The sequence below is a fragment of the Armigeres subalbatus genome, chromosome 2, assembly GCF_024139115.2.
Source record: "Armigeres subalbatus isolate Guangzhou_Male chromosome 2, GZ_Asu_2, whole genome shotgun sequence".
In the NCBI taxonomy this organism is placed as follows: Eukaryota; Metazoa; Arthropoda; class Insecta; order Diptera; family Culicidae; genus Armigeres; species Armigeres subalbatus.
Window position 1 is genome coordinate 218860743 of NC_085140.1, and position 24268 is coordinate 218885010.

General features: G+C 39.7%; 1 protein-coding gene across 1 annotated transcript in view; it reads left to right on the forward strand.

The window, feature by feature from the left end:
* The first annotated feature begins 382 nt into the window (after positions 1–382).
* LOC134211682 (putative phosphatidate phosphatase) overlaps positions 383–24268 on the forward strand; it is a 116131-nt gene continuing 92245 nt past the window's right edge. Inside the window, exons 1-2 of the mRNA XM_062688811.1 lie at positions 383–676; positions 10083–10708. Of these exons, the coding sequence (XP_062544795.1) occupies positions 10429–10708 (280 nt within the window). The 5' untranslated portion in view covers positions 383–676; positions 10083–10428. The remainder of the gene's footprint in view (positions 677–10082; positions 10709–24268) is intronic.

The following is a 24268-nucleotide window of genomic DNA, read 5'->3' on the forward strand; positions in this document are numbered from 1 at the left end:
GGTCAAGGATGAAAAAATCATTAAGTATTACAAATGAAAAAACTAACAGCTAAATACAAATCAATTATGTATTAGATAACCTTAGATTTCGTCCAGTGCTTTCTTGAAGGCTCCGATTGTTAACATTTCGAATCAACAGAGAGATTTTTTGAATGAATTCAAATGAATGAATTTTTACCTAAAAAAACGACCATCTCAAATAATTTTGTCGTGACTGCAGAATTCAAACGGGATGCTCTGAGTGTAAGCAATCTTTTCGATATTTTCGATCAGTTTCGTTCCCAGCACACAATGTCTCTCGATTCACGAAAAGAGAGAATGTCACCTAGACACATCCATGCTTCAGTCGCACAGCGCCAGAGAAACGAAATTCTCACAGACCCACAGAAACAGCTGAAACGTCACGGCGAACGGGTGCTTCGTGTTTTGTACGTGGTGCTCTGAAACAGCATTATTATTACCTTGTCGTCGGTCGAGCGCATCCCATTTAATCGCGGTTGTGGACATAAATCAGTGAACTCTATATATATGCAACTATTTACTCCCATTTTGGTGATAATCATTCCGATCGGATTGCAATGATATGAAGATGCGTAAAATGTCACGACGGTAAAGAGTTGACACAAATAAAAGCAGTGCCTTACGATTGTGATACATAGCAGCGTGTTGTGAGCAGGTGAGATTAGTGTTCCCGAGATTGAATAACATTCGTGCGACCGTCGTCCATCGCATGTTACCTTGAAAGTGCATTCGGAATACCATAACAAGGGAAGAATAGAATCAAATCGGGTTGTTGTCAAACCGGTTTCCCATCAATTATCGAGTTTATGGCCGTGGAAATCATTTCTTCTGTGGAACATCACCCGGGAATTCTTCAGAATATGGAAATAATCGATATGGTTATCTGAGTGATTTCGAAATACATGGATAACCTTTTTCCTATCAGTCGTTCGTTAGTTCCAAGTATTGGCTTATCTTATCATTTTGCACTTATGCCTTTAGAAATCGTTGGTAAACAAACGGCAGCAATTTGAATCCGTTACGCAACTAATTTGAGCGCGCTAATTTACCCTGAGCGAATATCGAATTAGGGAATGTGTATAAATTACATACATTTCTGATGATTCATACAAAAACCGTGATTAATAAGTGAGTGTTGAAAATAGTCTGTTATGAAGTGAAGTAATTAGTAAATCTTCTCACAGCATGTATAAAGATTAGTGTCGTGAATCACTTCGACCCATTGTGGAACTAATTTGACAAAAATATAAATCTTGAAATTATTCGAATTTGAAATTGGAATATGAACCGAAATATAGAATCATTTAGTAGGAGATAAATATCATATTTATCTCCTACTCAAAATAACTAGGTTTCTTGACTTTCTAAAGCATTTAAAATGTGTGTTAAAATGAGTCTACGCAACGACGGACTAGACGATGGTCAATGTCATAAAAATGAGATACAAACACAGACTTAAGCTGAAAATGATGCTTAAAGATGAGAAACTGAAACAAAACGAAAAATATTACGCTACTATAAAGCAGTGGCTGATTTTCTTTTTCACGGAATGACTTCGGTGCGTATTCGATTACTCATGAAAGAAATATATTTATTGAGCAGTTCCCAAATTTCAATTGAACTCCAGCTGAAACTGATAAGCTGAACACAGTAAATAATGTAAAATATCTGGTAAAAGTGGTATATCCGTTGGCCAACACTACTAATCTGGTCATAGGAGGTCAATTTATGGATAGTTGAACGCGTCTACGACGTCGACAAAAATCCAGCATGGCTCACGAGTGAGGTATTTCTCGATGAAAAGCCCATTGTATTGGACAAAGACATTCCTTCGACTCAACTGAAAAGACTGTCGCCGATGAATCAATCGACAATTCATCAATAGACACATTATCTGCTAGAGCTGGTACCTATATATGAGAAGGAACCAGAGTTCATATGTGACATGTAGGGTACATGGGGGACCGAAATCCGTACAGCACTGAAGTCCGTCAACCTCAGATATCAGTGAATTGGGTTTTTTAATTTTGAAAAACAAGTTAATTTTTAATATGCATTCGATAGAACACCTTTTTCTGAACCACAACATATTTTTTTCACACTCAAAGACCCTAAATTTGATGTTGAAAATCAATTTTAAAAGTTTTTGAAAATTTAACTGCTTGGCAATTATAGATTCAAGATATGTAATAATGTCAATACCTCTAAAAAACCCAATTAAAGCGATTTAAAAGTAATTACTATATAATTTATTTTATCCTGTTCATACACATGTCTGTTAAATTTTTGGCTATTCAAATAGAAAGTAGGCTTTGAAAACAAAAATAAAAATCAAAAACAATTCACCGTCCGGAGACGAGCCAGCTTCGGCCTGAAAGTCTCCCTAATAAAGACATAAGAAAAATTGGCCGTCCTGCAAACGCGGGGTTTCAGGCACCATTTGTGCGCGTGTTGACCATGATTGTATTCCAGAAGTGTCTACGTTTAATCAATTTGCAATGAATAAAGTAAGCTTATCGGAATACAAATCAAACGGATCTTTCCTCAAGGTGAATATTGAACTATTTACAGTGATAGTCTACTCAATTTGGGTGCTTTGATTTAAAAATTAAGTAAACAAACAGCTGTACGGATTTTGATCCTTTGATTCGATTCAGGAGGTGTTGATTTACTTCATTATTTTATCATGGTTCTCTTAGATTCTATTGCGTAAAAGTGGGATACTTCAAAAATAGAGATCCTCTTGTCACTGAATCAACGACAAACGTCTTAATTACATTTGATAAAATTTTCTAGAGGCTGTTACATATAACAAAGTGCTAAAGTGTACGGATTTTGATGCCCCACGGTACAGGATGATACAGAAATGAAAAAGAAGAATCAAATAACATGAAAACAGGGTTTGCAAACTTTGCTTTCGATTGCTAATGATTTGTATTTGTATTTGTTTTTCATTCATCGGACTGTGTTGTCTACATGAAATTCTTAAATCTAATGGTGGTCAAACAATAAAAACATTAAAGACGGCCCAGCAAGCGGCAGCGAAATCTGGATGTAGAGATGTTGAAATCAAATTCATCGGACACTTCGTTGAAGCGATGGATCATGGCGACAATGGAACTGTTTGCAGCATAGTTAGTAGCTTGTCCGGACAGGTGCGTATAAACTGATCCTCGACAGCAACTCAGGAGCATCGTATTCAGATGATAAAAGCTTGGCAATGAAAACACACTCAGCCACATTCCTCCGCTTGGCTAGAGTATTCAACCCGAGTAGACGACAGCGATCAGCGTAAGCAGGCAAGTTCAACGGGTCATTCCATGGAAGGTGGCGCAAAGCATATCTGAGGAATATTCTTTGGACAGCTACGAACTGGTCACTCCATACAGCCTGGTAGAGATTCCAAACAACAGATGCAAACTCTAGTATTGAGCGTACCATAGAGCAGTACAGTGCTTTGAAACACAACGGAACATGAACCCAAGCTGGCGATTGACTCTATCGATGGTATTAGAGAAGTGGCGGCTATAGGTAAGCTTTTCATCCAAAACAACTCCTAGGTCTTTAACATGATCAACCCGTTGAAGTTGAGAACCAGCAATACTGTAGTCAAACTGGATGAAATTAGTCGTTCGTCGGAAACTTATGACACAGCACTTCGGAATGCTCAGAACCATCATATTCCGAATACACCAGTCATGGAAGATTTCGAGAAGGTTCTGTAGCTCATAGCAGTCAGTGAGGTTTCGGATAACTACATACACTTTAAGGTCATCGGCAAACAACAGCAGCATACCTGCACGTTGCAGTATAAGGGTTGCATCGTTTATGAAAAGCGAGAATAGCAATGGTCCAAGGGTGCTAACTTGTGGAACTTCAGAAAGGTTCGAGAAACACTCGGACGAATTGTTTTCAATACTGACCGACATTTGGCGTCCAACCAGATCTAATCGTAAAGCAAAAAACCCTGATTATACCACCTAGCGGTGTTGGTGCCTTTCTCGTGCAAAAAAAAACTAAAAAATATGAGTGAGTGTTTTTTAGCGTGTTTTGCGCATAGAAAATAGTATTTTAGCCACAACTTCTGATCCCATAGTCCAATCTGGCCAATTTTCAATAGCAAACAATGGGACAAGATTCTCAGTCGAATGGAACTTGTTGCGAGTAATTCGGCCAATGCTAAGTTCCAAAAAGTGTGTCTACAAAATTTTGTACACATACACACATACACACACACATACATACATACACACAAACAGACATCACCTCAATTCGTCGAGCTGAGTCGATTGGTATATAACACTATGGGTCTCCGAGCCTTCTATCAAAAGTTTGGTTTTGGAGTGATCATATAGCCTTTACGTATACTTAGTATACGAGAAAGGCAAAACAGCCCATTTTTTCTAGTTTTGCAAGCAGCAAGTCATGACTAACTTTGTCGAAGGCAGATTTTAGATCGGTGTAAACGGCATCTATTTGGAATTTTTTACACATGTTCTCCATGCAAAACGGAGAACTGGTAAGATTGGTTTCCACAGAGCGGCCGGGAAAGAAGCCATGCTGATAGGGGCTGATGTAATTTTTGCAGGAAGCGAACATTCTATCGTTCATCAGCGACTCGAACACTTTCGACTCCACTCCGAGTGATGTAATGCCACGGTAGTTTCTCACATCACGTTTGTCGCCTTTCTTGAAAACTGGGAACATTGTAGAGCATTTCCACTGCACAGGAAATTTACTCTGCTGGAGTGATAGGTTGAATAGTAGACAAAGTGGAACAGCTACAATATCAGAGCATTTCTTCAGCACGACCGATGGAGGAACGCTCGGTCCAGGAGAAAAGGATGATTTGATCTGACGTTTCGCTGACAGAACCATTTGAACGTCTATATCAAAGACATCCACATCCACTGCATTACTAGGTACTCCACTCACAGCTCTATCAGTGTCATCCTGAGAAGGCGAATAGCTCGAGAATACACTTGAGAAGTGTTTAGCGAAAAGGCTGCATTTCTCCTCAGTATTCAGCGCAATGTCGTTATCGAGAAAAACACTTGATGGCAGTCCAGTTTCCTTCTTTTTAGAATTCACGAAAGACCAAAACTTCTTAGGGTGTCGTCGGAGATTTTGTTGCGTGAGATGAACATAATGTTTGTAACGAAGTTTATTATACCGCCAATAATCATTGCTGGCAATGTTGAATTTCCGTTTAGTGAAGGCACACCGTCGATAGGAATAAGCCCGAAGAGCTCTAGCGAGCACTCTTTTCAGGTTGCGTAATAGAGCATAAGTCCACGGTGGTTTCCTCGGGAGCTTTCGCTTCGGTACAGTGGCTGAAACGCAGTCAGGTAGCAGACAGTTGAAACGGTCTACAGCTGATTCGATGTCCAGGCGGTCTAAAATATTTCAGTCAATACAGGACAAGCATTGTCGGAGCTGTTGAAAATCGGTTTTGCGAAAATTGAGTCGGTCGTCACTCACAGGTCCATCGAAACGTAGATTAAATCCGTTGTCCATTGATATATCCAAAGCAGGATGATAGTTGTCAAGTGGCACAACGGCGTCCGGAGCCTTAAGGATAGTGCATTCATGCAGTGAATAATCATTGATAAACACCAAATCGAGCATGTTTGATTGAAAGTTGGAAATCCTGTTGATTTGGCTGAGTCCAAGAAAAGCAATTCCATCGACTAGTTGGCGACTTGCAGGTGTAGTTGTAGACAAAAGCGGATCAGGAAACGTATATCCATGGTGAGAGAGAGACCAGACAAGTCCTGGTTGATTGAAATCTCCAAGCAAAAGAACCACATCCGATGATAACACCAAAGCGGAGGCAAATTCTGTAGCATCAAGGTGAAATTGTATTACACTGCAATCATGTCGTCGGTCGGGAGGAATGTACGAGGCACCGATGAAAACGCTGCGTCTAGAGAGACTTATTTTGGCCCAAACAGTCTCAATTGAATTGAATTGTCCGACGGCGATCTGGCAGGAAACAAGCTCATTGGAAACAGCAACTAGAACAGCACCACGCACGCGATAACTATTAGATATACTGCGATCCATTCTATAAACGACGAAGTTGTCATCGAAAAGTTGGAGTGAGTTGATTCTCCCATCAAGCCAGGTTTCGGTGAACACATAAACATCATACTCGCCATCAAGCACAGCCAGATAAACGTCGTCCAATTTGGTAGAAAGTCCTCTAGTATTTTGGTAATACACTCGTAGACTCCTAGTGGGAGCGGTGTCCATGACGGAAGTTGAAACCGAACTGAAAAGCGGCGAATTTTCAGGCAGCGACAGATCATTAACGTGATTATACTCGCCTGGTGAAGCAGATCGGAAATCCCGTATACCATCATGATGGATAGCATTTCGATTGCACAGTGTCAGAGGCAGTACACGCTAACGTCGAACGTGTGTCGGATTCATATGTACCGTGTAATTTTTAGTAATCTGTAGTTTGAAATGATTATTGTACGCAAGAATACTCTACATTGAGGAAAATCTTTATATAAAATAAATGTGTGACTCACATACATTTTTGCAATTTTAAAACTCAAATATATCGATATAAATCCTCACATAAATTCAATTTCTGCTTACTCGAGACCACACGTGAATTTCATTTGATTTTAGATTTTATTTGTACTTTGCTTGGAGAGTGGTTATGTGTGTATGTGTGTCATTCAAGGGTGTTTTCGGTCATTTAGTAATCTGGGCTCGATCATTTAGTAGTCTGTCAACAACTCATTCCAGAAGCTAAATTTCAAAATGTGTTATATGGCAGGACTTCTAGCTCTCTACAGCTCCAATTTGGAAATACGGATAACATATGCAATTGTGTATACATAGAAGTCAAAGATAGCGAGACAGTCGCTCGCTACCAAAGACTTCACATCAAAAGCGAATCCATTCCTGTCCGGTTACACGACCTTTCTCTGGCAAGAACCACGGTTATCAAATACTTGGTATGGCGATGTGCAATCGGCGACCAGAAAGAAATGGAATAAGTTTTTTTTGTGTGTCTATGATGTTTACGCGCTTACACGTGAAGGCAAAACAGCCCATTCTTATTACAGCGAACGTTCGCTAATTGGGGTTTTATTAGTTGTGAAATGTGTCAAAACCGCGTTGACGTTTTGGTTACGTGTTTGGCGGGATCGATACTTGTGTTAGTGCGTACAATTTTCCTTTGTTCAATGCAAAACGTAAACAACGTTGACGCTCGTCAGAACACTCCAATTCAAATTCGCTAGTTGGGGTGAGGTAGTGCCCCAATTAGCGATCACTGTAGTAGCTATCCCGGGCAACCCTAAATTTGTGATAAATGCCAAAACCCAGCTTATCTAAAGCATCCTTAACGGGCTAAAATTCTAACTCCTCTGATTTGTGGGCGGTCTACTGCAGCTTTGGCTTCTCTTAGCTCCTCTATGTTCAACCAGGTCTCATCGGTGATCCACTGTTTTCTCTGGGTACAAAGTTTCCCAAGATTATTCTCACTGGTGGCGCTGAAGACGTTCTTGGTAGGTCTTGTACACTGCCACTTTACGGAACATCTGCAGCACGAGTCTCCAGTTCTTCAACAAAGGACCTTTTCACCATAGCCGATGTGGTCGATTTAATTATTTGTAAATCTGTCACGGAAGCCCTTCATGACCTAGTGAACCGGTTGATAAAGGAAGAGCGATTCCCCAAACACTTCTTCGATCATTTCTCCGAAAGCATGGCATATCATAATACGCTCATAGTTTGAGTTGTCAGAACCAATTTTTGCATTGATGTCACCCATATAGATCTTAATCACCCTTCTGATTGCTATCTACGACGGTATTGAGTAGAAGTTGTAGAAGTTCTATTTGTCTTTCGGATCGGCAACATCGGTTTGCGCATAACATCGAATGCCGGAGACGAGTCAGCCTTGGGCTGAAAGTCACTTAGTTGGACGCCAACTCCACGATGGCAAGGAACGTTTTCACCTCGTAAACCAAACTATTCCAGAATTTGTCCCGGTGATATTCAATAAGGTTTGGCTAACGGACTTCACTTAGCATTATGTGATCTCAAGCTTCATATGAAGTGACTCATTATCAAGTTGTACCAATTTACCCTGTTGGGCTAGGGTTAAGTTAAAACGCTCTATGTTCATATTCGTGTCCGTCGTTGCCATTAAATCAGTCCGTAACCTTTCATTGTTTGATTCTCGAAGAAACTGATATTTCGGGTATAGTATACTCGATTCTTTTTTTTTACACGGGGGATGCGTTCCGTGTAAAAAAAAGTTTTCAGTTCAAAATTTGAAAATCCGTTTAAAAAAAGTTTTATGTCAGTACATTCAAAGTTAATTGCCTATATGCCGGGTATTAAGCCACCCGGAGTGGAAATTAATTACTATGTCTGAAACTTGATTATGCATATGTACAACATGTGATAGATTTAGTTCGGAAAAGGTATTGGAGGGTAACCGCCCCTTCGGTGGGGTTTGATCCCACGACCCCAGTTCGCATGACAGATGCTTTCCCTACTAAGCTACGAAGGACCTCCGTCGTCCACCGCAGCTTAGCGGGTACTGATGAAACCAAATTCCCAGCACCAGGTACCAGCCGATCTCTCGCAATACATTTTCAGAACTAACTCTCTCAAATGTATTTTTGTACACATCATGTCAACCAAGTAGGATGAGTATTTAGTATTGTCCGGCTCCTACACACTTGCTTCATCAGCAACGGCGCTCAATGAAGTAGGGTTGTTTGAGTTATTGCCAGTTTGGTCGTCAGATCCCAACACGACCACACAAGCGAAGAGAGATCGCCGCTCGAGATCAGTACATTCAAAGTTAATTGCCTATATGCCGGGTATTAAGCCACTCGGAGTGGAAATTAATTACTATGTCTGAAACTTGATTATGCATATGTACAACATGTGATAGATTTAGTTCGGAAAATGTATTGGAGGTAACCGCCCCTTCGGTGGGGTTTGATCCCACGACCCCAGTTCGCATGACAGATGCTTTCCCCTACTAAGCTACGAGGACCTCCGTCGTCCACCGCAGCTTAGCGGGTACTGAATTTGGTTTCATCAGTACCCATAAGCTGCGGTGGACAATCGTTTCAGAACATAAAGTTATGATTTCTCGACAAATCATGCAAAATGGAGCAACTTTGAAAAATATTGTATAGTGTAAAAAAAAAATCGGGTGTATTTTATTGCCTATCATTATCAATTGCGAGCGAGTTCACACCTAAACCACATTACGTAACGCAAAAATTGGGTATTTTCAGCCCCCCTCTCCCCTACGTCACACTTTTTGTATGAAGCCTCTGAAAATTGTGAAGGTATTGTTACACTTCAGACAACTCCCCCCTTCCGCTCTCTAAGCGTTACGTAATTTATGGATATTCCACAAAAGGATATATAAACAAATAATGCTTCTAAATTGCATGCATTCAAAATACATTTTTTATATGTTATACGAAAACACAAATCGATACAGGAATCTTTAATCCAGGCTTTAGTCGAAATGAATGAGTGACAATTTGAATCTGAACCAGTTTTGAAAGTAATGAACCATGAAACGATTATTGGTCCCTGGTGACAAAATAACACAAATGAAGAAAGATCATGCTGTGCATCTCAGTAGAAATTGGATGTCTAAACTTTGACATCAATCTAATCTATGGTTACTGCTACTGGACTTCATCTCATAGCTCCGATATTCATCCCACGAAAAATGAAAAGGTATTTGAGAACATATGCTTCTTATTCCTTTGATTTTGAAAAACCGCTCCATTAACCTTATTTTGTCCCATTTTATTAGAATTATTGCCAATCATTTATAAAAATATAAAATTCTGTTCTAAACCAACCTCAGCTGCATACATGAGTCGAAAAGTTATGTAAATAGCTTGCGCTAATTATCCACATACATCCACTCTATATGTATACAACATCATGGCATAATACATACTTGCCAGTATACATACTTATCAAATAAGCATTTTAATTGAAATCCTAATCAAATGCAAATGCTAATCCACCGCTTCTTTCTTCTCTTTCAGATATTCGTTTCACCTGTACGATTGTGATATGCATCGCCGATGTTTTTCGTATGAGTCATCCTTACGATTTCTACACGACATTGTTTTACTGCGTGGAGTCACCGTGTGACCCGACGAATTCGAGTCTAAGATTGTGTGACTAATAACGAATACATTCAGTGCCACGTCTCTGATTCACATGCGCTGCAGATATCAAACCGACGTTGCTTAAATTGTTATCTGCGACGGTGGGTTGAGAGTGGTTATATCGCGTGTCTTTTATCTTATGTGTGCATTGTGATCGGTAAACGTGAATTATAGTGTGTGGTCATTCGGAAGTTGATAAGCGAGAAAAAATCGTACATCCATGAGTGGCTCAGGGGTAGCGCCATCTGAAGTGACACCGTTGAAGAGAAGCACTCAGACGCAATCCATCGCTGACAATCAGGTGCAAAATCATCAACCGCCGCAGTCGGTAGTCGTGCACGCTGGTAGTAATAGCACAGACAGTAATACCAGCAACAGTAGTGGGGCCTCGAATCCGAGCAGTGAAGTTCCGATCATTAGGAACAGTCAAAGCGAAAACATGGATGACACGAAACGAATATTGATACGTGTTGGAATTGACTTTGTCATTTTGTGCTGCGGTAAGTCCATAAATAACCATCTTATCTTAATTTGATTTAAATTAGGTTGGAATGTGTTCAGAAACTGGGTGTTTACCTTAGGTCATTTGTTGAGTATAAGCATTGAAGAAAGAACATGCTGTGTCTCTTGATATGAAACGGCGTATACATTATTCTCAGTGGAAATTGGATGCCTAAACTTTGACATCAATCTAATCTAGGGTTATCGCTTCTGGACTTCATCTCATAGCTCTGATATTCGTCCAACGAAAAGCAAAACAATGAAAAGGTGTTTGATTTGTTTCTTATTTTTGTGATTTTTTGCAGCAGTAAGCACGCATGTGAGCAAAAAAGCAAAAATATTGGTGTCGTTTTTCTTTGTTTCGCGTTGAGACGAACATATTATGTTCAGTGAGATGGAAAACGGAGCAGTTCCCCTATATCACATAATTTGGCTAGTGGCATAAATAGGCTTGAAACGATATTATTTCGATCTTGTAAAAACATTTTGGACTTTTGCTAATGTTTTCTTCCTTAAATGACATTTAAAATATGTGAATAGATAAATGATACTATTTATGAATATTTTTCTATGTGAGAAATTTTGTATGCCGACTTATCGAGGCTTATTCATTTAAATAGTGTTGTCTTGGATGTATTGATGGGTACCGTTTTTGGTCAGAGACTGTTTAATATAGACCCTGACAAAAAACGAAACAGCCCAAAAGGTGATGGTTCTAAAGTGTAAATGAATGGGATTCGTCGCTGACGACATGTGATATGGTGACATGTGATAACGATATTAACCGCGAGGTAAGAAAACGTGTTGCAATTCGGGCATTCCACATTATACCAATTACAATTCAGCACACATATAACAAACGTTAAGCAATTGTTCGCATTACAAATATTTTGCATTTATATTTTATTATGTCATTTCATTACATTGAACTGGTTTATGAACATGATTCGTCCATCATCGAACAACGAACACAACCATATTATTTCTAGACCAACATTTGAAAATGGCGTAACAGCCAAAATGTATTGCTTCTGATTCTTTGTCTACATAAATATATAGCTATATATTTTGACGAAGAAGAAGAAGCAATAAATTTTGGCTGTTACGCTGTTTTAAAATGTTGATCTAGATTTAGACTAACATTTTCAACAATTCTGTGTTGCGGCGAAAAAGGACAGAAAAAATCCGGTACAAAATTTGCTAACATCGTCCATAGCGATGAAGCCCCATCAATTATGTATTACATGTAGGGGAGAACGATTACAAAGTAATGCAACCCTTAGGCTTTTTCAGTGTGTTTCGCCATGCATAAACAAAAAAAATACCCAACCATTTCAACGCAAAGGTGTTTAAAATTACAAACCCAGCTACATTTTCATAATTATCTCGTATTCAAAACAACCAAAGGTTTTCTATGACTTTCTGACGCATTTGAAAATGGTTTAAAAAATAGGACTGAGGGCAAAACTTGCCCAGTTAATGTTTGGTCTAAAAATGGCTCCAATTGCAGTTTAAATTATGATGGTGAACGCATCGTTGTTTGTCTTTTCTTAATGGATTGAACTACAATCTTACGGATGTGGTGGAAGAATAGCAAATCGTTAAAGTTGAGTGAATATGAAGGGATTATATGGAGCTCAATGATGGATAACTAATTACGAATTGTAATGGTAATATTCGTTCATAAATGTACTACAACAAATCTCGCTTAACTTTTCAAAAGGACCTAAGTAACATTTTTTTCATGAATTAATTTGAATACTGCAATCAATAGCTTTCATGTTGTTCAGTTGATTGCGCTATTCAAATTATTTCATAAAAAAATATTACCAAATCACCTAAGATGGCAGCTCTCTAGTAATTTTATTAAGTGAGGCCATTTTGCCCCAGGAGTGCATTTTGGACCGTTCTCCCCTATCACATTACTACTTGGAGTTTTCTCCAAATAAATTGTTTGTTATTTTAAGAAATAAACCCTTAAAGGGTAAACAAGATGGAAATATTAGTTAGTTCACAACATGCAGAACGTATCTTTCAACTTTTTTCAACTAGTAAATCAGTTTAGATGGATATCAGCAGTTACATTTTTAGTAAAAATGTAAAGTACGTGGAAGTACTGATCTGACACGATTCGATTGATGTGTATAAATAAATTCAATTAATAAAATCGAAGTACTTACACTTTATACAGCTTTGAAGCATCGGCGTGTGTATGTAAGCGAAATCACGCGCTTAATACTCTCGACATTGTGGAAAACACTCAATATTGTTGAACTCCCATAAGAAATGCACTTGCGTTCAACAATAGGCACCAAAATTAGCCGTTCAACATTTGGCGAATTACCCTACTACCATGTTAGAGTGTTCAATACGGTAATATACCACTTGCCAATAACCAAGGGAGAAATTGTAAACACTTTAGATAAAAATGAAAGATAAGAATGTGTTCTATAAAATATATAACACATTCGAAACAGTTCGGTGTCGACTTTTTGAATCATTTCCTGGTCGTGAGGTAAACCCCCATTAAGGCAAAGCCAAGGTAGTCCGCTAATTCAAGAACCCACACAGACCAACTCTGTATCTTGATGTTTTCAGTATACGCATCCCAAGCCAAAACCGCTACCAGTTCACCATTCACGCTGAGTTGTTTGTTTCAAAGGTTGAATGGGGGGAGGCTAGTCATATTGTACTTTTCAGTTTTATCATAATGTAGACGTAAACATTCGGTGCCATTTCCCTGTGTAGGTACTCGGTGCCTTGCGAATGGATTTGCGTACGATGACACACTTAACGTTAATAGGACAATTTTCCAATCTGCGGTGTGCTTCCACTTCACAACCGAATAAACTTTTCTCTACATCGGGAGTTTTGTGCAACAACAAGGGGAGAGAACTCATGATATGGTGCAAGCAAACTGGAGAAGCATATGCACTGAGCCTTGTAACGAACAATTGTTTTGTTGATGAGTATTTGACTTGGCACAGACTAGCATATTTTGCAGGCATATTTTTCGTAATGCGACAGAACTTGGCTTTAGTTATAAATTGTAGGAGTAAGACCCGAATACCTAGCATGCGTAGTGTAGTGTTGATTTAATTCGCTAAAAAAAAAATGTACCCATAGTTCAAAGTTTGTTCAAACTGCATATCAATGACGTTGCTTTACGTCGAAATTAAACATATTTAAAATACTACGATTTTGATAAGAACTTCATCCTAGTAATGAACAGGTGGAGAATGATTTGCGAAGACCGCCTTAGATTACGTAGATTGACGACGTTGCTGGCTATGAATCCAGATCATGACGAAGACAACTCCGCTTGATAATAAAGGCGATGATACTGTGTTTTGTCATATTTCTAGTTACATAATCAGCAAAATCGACATTAACGTAGAGGCTCGAAACGAATTTTGTGGGCATTTTTGAAGCTGAGTTCAAATCCTAATATACTGAGAATATAGAATTTTCTTCGTGAATTGGATTAATAAGTTCTAACAAGAATTTTATTTTAGCTGCGAGGCGACAATGTCCCGGTAGGATGTAATGCCTATAAGAAGAAAGAAGGGCTTGGGCTTTTATCAACTTCCTACCATCTTCTTTCTATATATAAAATGAGGTTGCATTTGCTTTGAGGCAATATAACTCTGAACAAGAGTTGACCGATTTGTACGGTTTTCTCACTAATCAGTTACGTTTTTGGATTCCACTTTGTGTTTGTATATATGGAAAGATGGAATTGTTTTGATTGGGAAAGTAGGATAATCATGTGAAATGCGATTCGGTGTGTTGTGGAGAAAACAATGCATGCTTGCACTGAAGTCGATCTAGAGTGTGGCGCTGTAATGAGTTAATATATTGTCCAGTTTCAACGCACAAAATACAAACCGAGCAAAATCGGGCGGAGTTCTACTAGTTTTGAATGAAAATAATAATTCCTACAGGTCTTAATCCACTTGATCCCGTGATTCAGTATTCCCTAAAAAGATTAATTTATTCCTCTGTACTACGACCTGCATGTGTTTGCAAAGAAAGCTCTGTGATGGACATTTGGATAGGTATTTCTTCTTTGAATCTCTTTCTCCATCCGGTTAATCTGGCCACTTTGAAACCCATTTTGCAACGTGACTTCATGGTTTTGCAAAGCGTCGACCAAACGAAAAATGGCCACTTCTCCAATACCCAGAAAGGTGATCACTTCAATCAAGAAACGTCCAAAAGTATATATTTGCGTTTTGTTCTATGACATCGGTAAAAGCATTAGTACTAGCTAGTGGTACTTTGATGGCATTCAAAATGTTTTTGTCGATACATTCATGTCTTTCAATTTGACAAAGTGTAACGTGCGTCAACTACAACATATTAACACTTGTAAGAGTATAATAGTAGTTAGTGATTTCTGGTTTCCTTGCTAATTTTTTGAACACTTTCCTTGCGTTCCCCAGCAATTTATTGTTGAAAAATTTTCAAATAAATATGATGTTGCTGCTAAGAAAAGCGCCGTAATATGGATTGATTCGTAGATAGTATGATACCTATTCAATGAATAGTATTCCTTTACAAACGAAACAAATTTGCATTCATTTTTCACGAACACATTTGCATTAACGAATTATAGCTGGGTGAGATTGAAAGCTTTCAGAGATGGCTCTAACCAATCACAACAAAATCACCACAGTCTTCCGAATACCTACCACAGACAAGTATCATGTTTTTTAGAACTTTCTGTACCCTGAATCGCTTACCGTTTCCAGTCCACAACCGGTACCTACTGGACACTGAGATGCCTAAGCAGAACCTGTGTCATAGAGGTACCTATTTCATCAAATCAGTGGATCCTTGCGGAAACCTCCCAGCAACCAGGCACCGTACCAGAGCGCAGTATACATGTCGTCTTCTAGGGACCCTGGCAGCTCAACTCCAATTACACGCTAGATGCTTCTGGATGTCATCACTGAGATTTCCTGTCTTTGAAGAATCATTCCTACCAGCCTGAGGACTCATTGCGCATCAGCTCTTTCGTATGACAGCGGTTGCATGGTTTTGCTCGTTTCGAGGTGAGATGCACAATGCCACCCTAGGTTTAGATCTGGTGTGGGGGTCTCCCAAACACCTCCCAGTTCTTTGCATAAAATCATCACTTTCCAATGGCACCTCGGAATTCACTGTTCCCTACTTCTTCTTCTTATTGGCATTAAATCCTCCACTGGGGCATTGTCGCCCCGCAGCTTAGTATTCAGTACACATTTGTTAACTGCGAGGTTTCTAAGCCAAGTTACCATTTTTGCATTCGTATATCATGAGGCCCTAACAAGATGCTAGTTTGTATGCCCAAAGGAAGTCGAGAAAATTTCCAACCCGAAAGGGTACTAGACCGGACCAGGAATCGAACCAAGCCACCTTCACCACGGTCTTACTTTGTAGCCTAAAATCAGCTTTACAGACAGAATCTAAATCGCCCACATTCTGTTTGATGGACGGCACTTCTCCGACATTATCGACGTCAGGAAATTTCAGTGACGCTAACATCACTCTGACCACTATAAGGTGATGGTTGAAACTGCGCCCCAAAACTATCAGTAATCAACCCAATCTTCGGTACCTACAGCCACCGCGGTATGACGGCGACTAAAAACAGCCTGATGTCGCCAGTGATGCATACGCGCAGCATCTCGAGAACAGCGTTGCCCGGAAGAGGGTGAGCTTGATGGGGCCCCTCTTGAGGACTGCTGCAATACAATTAAAGCAGCCTTTTACAACTGGCGGAGAACAACGTCAGGTGTTGTGGGACGAGGTCGACTAGAACGATTGGTTCGACGAAAACTGCAGACAGATTCTGGAGGAGAAGGACGCAGCGCAGGCGATTCGCGCGCCAGCAAGGTACCCAACAGAACGTGGAACGTTAGACGGGAAGCAGATAGCCAGACCCACCCTTTTCCAGGAGAAGAAACGCCGCCTGGAAGAAGCGGAGTGCTTGCAGATGGAACAGCTATTGCCGTTCTCAAGAAAACACACAAGCTCTATCAGAAGATCAACGCATCCCACAAAGCCTTTGTGACGCGAGCCGAAAGGTGCAGGGATATGGATGGGAGCATCTTGACGGACGAACATGTGGTGATCGAAAAGTGGAAGCAGCACTACGAGGAACATTTTAATGAATTGCTGAGAGTATAGGAAGTGACTGATAGTCAGAATTTGGGAAACTGTACAGCTACCGGAGGAGAGGAAGGGGTTATATGCCCCATCTACAAGAAAGGCAACAAACTGTAGTGTAAGAACTTTCGAGCGATCACCGGCTGTAATACCGCCTACATAAGTGATATCCCAGATCATTTTCCGTCGATACGCCACCGACTGGTGAATGAGTTCGTGAGAAGGTTTTCAGAAACCAGCTTCATTTGACGGCCGCTCGACAACAGATGAGATCTTTACTTGCGGCAAAATCCTTCCAATGTCGTGAAGCAACAAAAGTTAGACTGGTGGTGAATGCATCAAAGACAAAGTACATGCTGGCGGGCGCGGAACCGAAGCGTGACAGAGCCCGCCTGAGAACCTGTGAAGCAATATGTTTATTGTGGCGGCGAAGAATGCGACCACGAGCTCGCCCAGCTCTACGGCGAACCCAGAATCCAGAAGGCTATAAGCCGGAAGAATGCTGGGCACAGCGAGGTGGAGCCGAACAATTTTTTGAACGACTTGGCGAGCGTTGGGCGCATTCGAGGATGGAGAGATGCGGCATCGAGGCAATCATTGTGGCGTCAAATAATTGTTGCTCCAGTGTTATCTTTTGCTGCTAAACTAAATAAATGATTGAATACGTCCCTTTCTATCCCACGAAGAATTTAACTCAATAACCGTCAAAAGCTGGACTATTCAAAACTATGAGTAATCTTACCTGCGATGGAAAATGAGTTAAATTCCCGTGGAAAGAAAAGAAGACAACAATACAACTTTACTCAGTCAATGAGAGGATTGAAATTATTCATTGGCTTTCGAATAAGGGGAAGATTCTAGCACTCCGTAGGAAAAAATAGCCCCCCTAGAATTTGAAAAGTTAGTTTGCTATGATATCCAATTTCAACATATAGCATGATGAACTACTGGAAAAGTTTGAAGACAAAAGAGTTATCTCCCATATTCACCTTATCGCGTGAAATGAGTGGACAAATGAGTTTTGTTTCTCATTTTCTGAGATAGATTCCTATATTAGCAGTGAAATTTCACTTGGTGTTAATTATGAAAAGCGTATCAAATTGATTTGAAAGCATCGAAATTGACTTGATATGAACGCAACGGAGACTTACCAGAATATCAATCAAAGCAATCGTGATACTTTGCCAGCAGACAAAGACATGTGGTTAACCATGCGGACTGGAGTGGCAATTTTGGCAGAAAGGAGTTCCACTTGCTTATCAGCGGCGATAATCTCCACCATTTCGAAATCAGCAGCATCAGAGAAGGATTCTCCAGCCACAATCAGAGAAAATTCTCTAATTGGAATCTCTAATGAATTTATTTTCAAGAATCATCGAAATGTTCCAACCGGAATCCAGAAGAATTAATAAGGTCACTCCTTACGGAATCAAGTTTCAAAGTGCTCCATTTTTCCGGGGGCACCACTCAACTCTGGAAGCCTTGCTGGCTTATGTCATTTTTTATTTTTTCACGCATGCTGCGACACCGAATGGTAGTTATGCGCCGCAACTCGTATCAAGTGGTGTGCCCCAAAATCACTGCACTTGCTGGCTTTAAATTCCATGAGGGCTTGACTGCTGCTGAACCTATCAGCAATGAATCTGTGGTGGATGCTTTTGTAATACATGAGAGAATTTGCTTCAAAATCTCTCGTTAATTTGAAATCCCCAGAGTCGTTCGAAGATTTGTTTCGGCATCGTTCGGAGATATGCTTCTGAATTCCTTGACGATTTGTTTCAGAATACTGCGCCGATTTTCTTCAGAATCCCTTCAATGTTAATTCATAGTCTCTCAACGTTTTTGCCTCAGGAATGCCTCAATAATTTGCTTTGAAATACTGAATTGCTTCAGGGTAATCATTCGACGATTCATTTCGGAAGTTTTGCTTCGGAACTCATCGAAGATTTAGTTTGGACGCAGCCGACGAATTGGTTCCGAATCATTCGACTATTTTTTTTTTCGAAATCCTTGATGGTTTGCTTTGGAATCCCTCAGAGATTTGCTTCGGAATCCCTCGACGATTTGCTTCAACATCCCTGGAGGATTCCCTTCGGAACATTCTTTACGGAATCCCTGGAGGATTAATTCGGAGTTCCTCGACGATTTGTTTCGGGACCCCCTCGACAGATTGCTCAGGAATCCTTCGACGATTTGCCTCTACATCCCTGAAACATTTCCTACGCAATTCCAGAACATTCACGTTGGAATTCTTGGAGGTTTTCCGACGGAATTTCAGGAACATTCTGAAAAATTTTCGTCGAAATTCCTAGAATACTCCCGTCGGAATTTCTGGAGAATTTTATACGGAACCTCTAGATGATTCTCATTGAAATCCCTGAAACATTTTTCATTCATTTCATTTTTCATTTATTTAGTTAACATCTAAACAAATAACACTGAATCAACAATTTGACGCCCTACCAATACACGGTTCGAGGCCGCATCTCTCCATCCTCGGATGCGCCCCACGCTCATAAGTCGTTCTGCACCTGGTCATGCCCATCTCGCTCGCTGCGCTCCACGCCGTCTCGTACCTGCCGGATCGTAAGCGAACACCATCTTCTACCCAGGGTTGCTGTCCGGCATTCTTACGCTTATGTCACTGCCCATCGTACCCTTCCAGCTTTAGCTACCTTCTTGATACTGGGTTCACGCGTAGAGTTGGGCGAGCTCACGGGTTCATTCTTCGCCGCCACACACCGTCTTCTTGCACACCGCCAAAGATGGTCCCTAAGCACCCGTCTCTCTCGAATACTCCGAGTGCTTGCAAGATGCCTCGAGCATTGTCCATGTTTCATGTCCGTAGCGGACAATCCCCGGTCTTATAAGCGTCTTGGCACGTGACACATTTGGTGCGGTGGCGAGTCTTTTTTTCGACCACCAGTTTCTTCTGGAGCCCGTAGTAGGCCCGACTTCCACAGATGGTACGCTTTACGTATTTCGAGAGCTAACGTTGTTGTCAGCCGTTAGCAAGGATCCGAGGTAGACAGATTCTCGACCACCTCGAAGGTATCCCCGTCTGTCCCCTGAAGCATTTCCGTCGGATTCTCTGGAACATTACCGTTTAAATTCCTGGAGGATGGAGGATATCTAAAAGATTTTCACTAAAATCCCTGGAACATTCCCGCCGGAATCCCTGGGGTATTCCCGTCGACATCCCCGGAGGATTTGGAATCCCTGGAACATTCCTTTCGGATTACCTGGAATATTCCTGTCGGAATCCCTGGTGGGGTGCCTTCCGAATCCCTGGAGGTTCCATTCGGTATGCTTGAAGGATTCCCGTTGAATATCTAGAGATTCCCACTGGAATCACTAAAGGATTACGCTATAAATTTGAGTCGTTGTAGCAATCATCGACTGGTAAACAAACACACTTCTTCGATACTGGTAACTACAACAGAAAGCACGATAACGAGAAAGAGAATATAGATGAGTGTGATTGAAACGCAATTGGCCTAGGTGGTTGGATAAGCCGCCATCCACATTACCACTAAGATAGCTTAATGAGGTGGTAAAATGTAATAGGGCAATGTAATGTAAAATAGATGAAGGGGCTATAAAAACCACGCGAGTCAAATTTGTTTTGGATTCCAAAAAGGCTTGTCCTTCAGAGTAAAACTTCACGAGCCCTGCTAGTGACAGATTTATTGCCAGACCGAATCGATTAAGAGTGCTGTACTCCAGATCGAACAAATTAATGCCAAAATTCAGCCTAAGTAATAAGCATAATATTCACGTCATTTCAATCACTTCACTAATAGAGGCCATCAAAAGGTTCAAAGATCATTCAACCAAACTTTCGGATTTCTTTGATTACCACCTTCCACGACAAACACTTTGCAGACAATCTTCTTCATGAAGTATCCTCAACTTCTTTTTTCGGAATTGTAAGATGATGTGATTCAGTGATGTAGTTTCACAAAAAATAATGATTCTTTGGAATATGCTTTGAATTACATACTGCCCACATCTGCCAACGAAATTTAATTGAGAGGACAAATAATCAATAAACTCCAGTGGATGTAATCGGCTTCCATGTAAAGCACTTAAACTGAAACAATCAAATAACAGTGAGTGAAAGCGATTCTTCCACAAAGAAGAAGCAATTAATGAATCCATCCACTTACATTTTAGAACGACAACAGCCACTAAGTGTATGTTCGTCACTTGTCGACAACCAGATGCATTACATTACTGTTACATGTCTATGCTTGCTGCAACAATGCCAACCGGAGCAGCGACCGCAAGAGTCCTACGTCTTTTCAACTTTTTGCTCCCTCAAGGGTCCTTAAAGCCGCGATCAAGTTCGAATATCTTTGCTACTGTGCACTTATAAAGCAAACGTATGGCGCAAAATAAATATTTTATAGAGAAAATATGACGGAGCCATGTGCTCACCATTTTCAAAAACATCATCACTGGTGCAACTCTTGGGGATCAAACCGTGACAAATTTCGCTTTCGCTTTCCATTTTCTGAGCCAACAACGCCAGAAGAAGGGAGTAAATTGTTTTATGTTAAGTGTCAACTCGTTCACCGCAGAGTGACTTATTTTGATTTTCTTCGTCGAAACTGGCAGAATTGACTTTGCTTTCTGTAATTGCCCGAGCGGCTTTCTTCATTTTGGGCAAAATTGCAGCAACTCTCCACGCAGATTACAACCTCTCTCTGCCAGAAGCATCACATTTATTTTGTAGGCCATGTAATTTAGCTTGAAACGAATTTGTCGTCATCCCCATCCATTCCATGAGTAATTTTTATTTGTGAGGCAGTGGTGTAGTGGTGACACAGATTTCGTGTAAAGGTATTGTGGGGAAGAATGCATTTGGACTGCGTTTTAATTCACTTGTTTTTCGGAATGGTAACGGGAGAGATGGCATTCGGCAGAGAATTGGAATTTAATTATTCTTCTCGTTACAAATGGGAACGAATTTCAACAAATTGCTATGCATGCCAATCAATAGTGGCAACCATATGTGGATATAGCGTTGACATCTTGAGCAAGGGATTTTTGTACTTATAATTGTTTATGAAAAATTGAAGCATTGGCACGTGCTATTCAAATCAACCAAAATGGTACTACACTCATGTTGAGGCATGTGTACCCTTATTTAACACTAATAATTAGAATGTCTTACTTTTTTGTGTAATTTATTTTATCTAGATCTCAACTGAAGATAATTTCTTTTAATTTGAACATTGCAGCAATATAAAGCAAGTTTGTTATCGAATTTAACAGAAATAGATACAAGGATTTTTCGTTGATTTCGTTTTGTTCTACAATAGCAAACTTTAAGCAGTTTTGAAGGTTTGCAATATTTAAAGGTATTTCCTAAATACAAATCTTTCATTTGTTTATTATTATTATACAATAGTATTTGTGATAATTTTCCACGGGTTGTGTATGAATTGAATTACTTTCAGCTAATTTCTCAAAATAAAATAGGTGATACTTCCTTCCTTATCCAGTGGTAAGCTAATTAGTAAAACATAATTTTAGATTACGCTTTTGAGAATTGGAAAAAAATCAACAAAAGCTTACAAATGTTACAAATTATGCGAGAATGGGCAGTGTAGCAGATGGGAAAAAAAAACATCCTCTGTAGGAAACAACAGATGCTATCAAACCATTTCTTGCTTCACTCCAACCACGTGTTGGAATATTATTACAGTGTTGACCCGATTTTTTCACATAACAGTATTTCAAGCCAGTTTCTCTGAAACACCCACTATATACGAAGTACGAAGACTACACTCTTTCACGTTAGCTCATTCATAAAATCTACAACCGAGTGTTATTTTTCGTATTACATTTTGGGGGTTAAAATGACTACCATACAAGATTTTATGGAATTTTGCCTTTAAATGCTTATTGAAGGAACAATGAACAAGGAAGAAAATAGGGGAATGAGGAAAAATAAGAATAAAACAGGAAGAAATAAAAATTAAATAAGTTTTAGGGATAGCTCTTTTCATTGTTTACTACTCGCTTCTCCTTTTTATTTATATTTTTCCACTTCTCACCTTTCCCTTTTCACTTCTGGATTCTTGCTTCATACTTTCAACTTCTTACATCTCACATCTTGCGATCTCATTTTTTACTTTTTATTTGCTCACTTTTTAACTTCGCATTTTCGCCTCTCTACTAACTTCTTACTTCTTCTTTCTCACTTCTCACTTCTTACATCTCACTTTTCAGTTCTTACTCATCCAATTGTCACTTCCAACTACTCACTTATTGTTCCTTATGTGACCGTGGTGTTTTTCTTTTATAAAACCCTAAATTGAACCACCTAGTAGTGGTACTACCTTTCTCACCATTTAGCCAAAGACACCAACCATATTGGTTAGTTCACCACTTGCTTTATTACTTTTGAACGCGTGACCAATCGTTGTATCAAATTCAAGTAGCGATCAACAAAATATACCACCTTGCACAATGCAACTTGTTTGAATTTTATATGTACTGTCTATAAATGTTAGAGGTAATTGGTATTGTTTAACATCTGACAACTTGAAATTACACATTACCTCAATAAAAATATCCATTTGAATCTGAACTAAGAAATTACAACCGATCATGCAGAACACGTAAATACAGACTCCACATTAGACGGATGCGATACTTTCCATGTAGCCCGCGGTGGCATTGGTGTATTATTCCACATCAACCAACAGAAATAATTTATGCTGATAATATGCAAATATGCTGGGAACTGCCTGTGAGCATTCAAGTAACTTTCATTTTTCTTTGTAATGAAGAAATGATCGTAGATCACGGCATGTTTGGCTTCAACGTTTTGGAAAACAAAATTGCAAAAATACTGCTAAAAAATAAACCTATTTACTAAATATATTAATTATTGTTTTTTTATGCTACCATGCCATGTAGCGGCACTTATTTCACGTTTCGCCTTTCTCTGTTTCTCTAAGTTTACCGAAAGGCAATACGTCCATTTCCACCATTACATTTTGCTTTGTTATTTTAGATCTCAGTTGCAAATCGCTACCAAGGGGTATGATGTCATGCAGACCACATTTTATGTACCTGCAGGTTTATCACTATGGATACGATCAACAATGATGTGCTGATTACAGATTTTAACGATATACTGGTGAGATCCACTGGTATAACTGCGTTGCCTGAAACGGTTAATACATTAAATAAAACTTTTACTGACGAACAAGCATGCAAAAGAGTTTCCATAAATTTGAATAATTTTTCTTTGTAAAGGCTACAAGCTAAATGATAAATAAACAAAACTGAGCAATTGCATACGTTATCTTCTTTTCTCTGGTGTATTGGCATTTACTACCCTGGCTTTTTGCTAACTATACTAACTTATTTATACTAAATACTCTCAG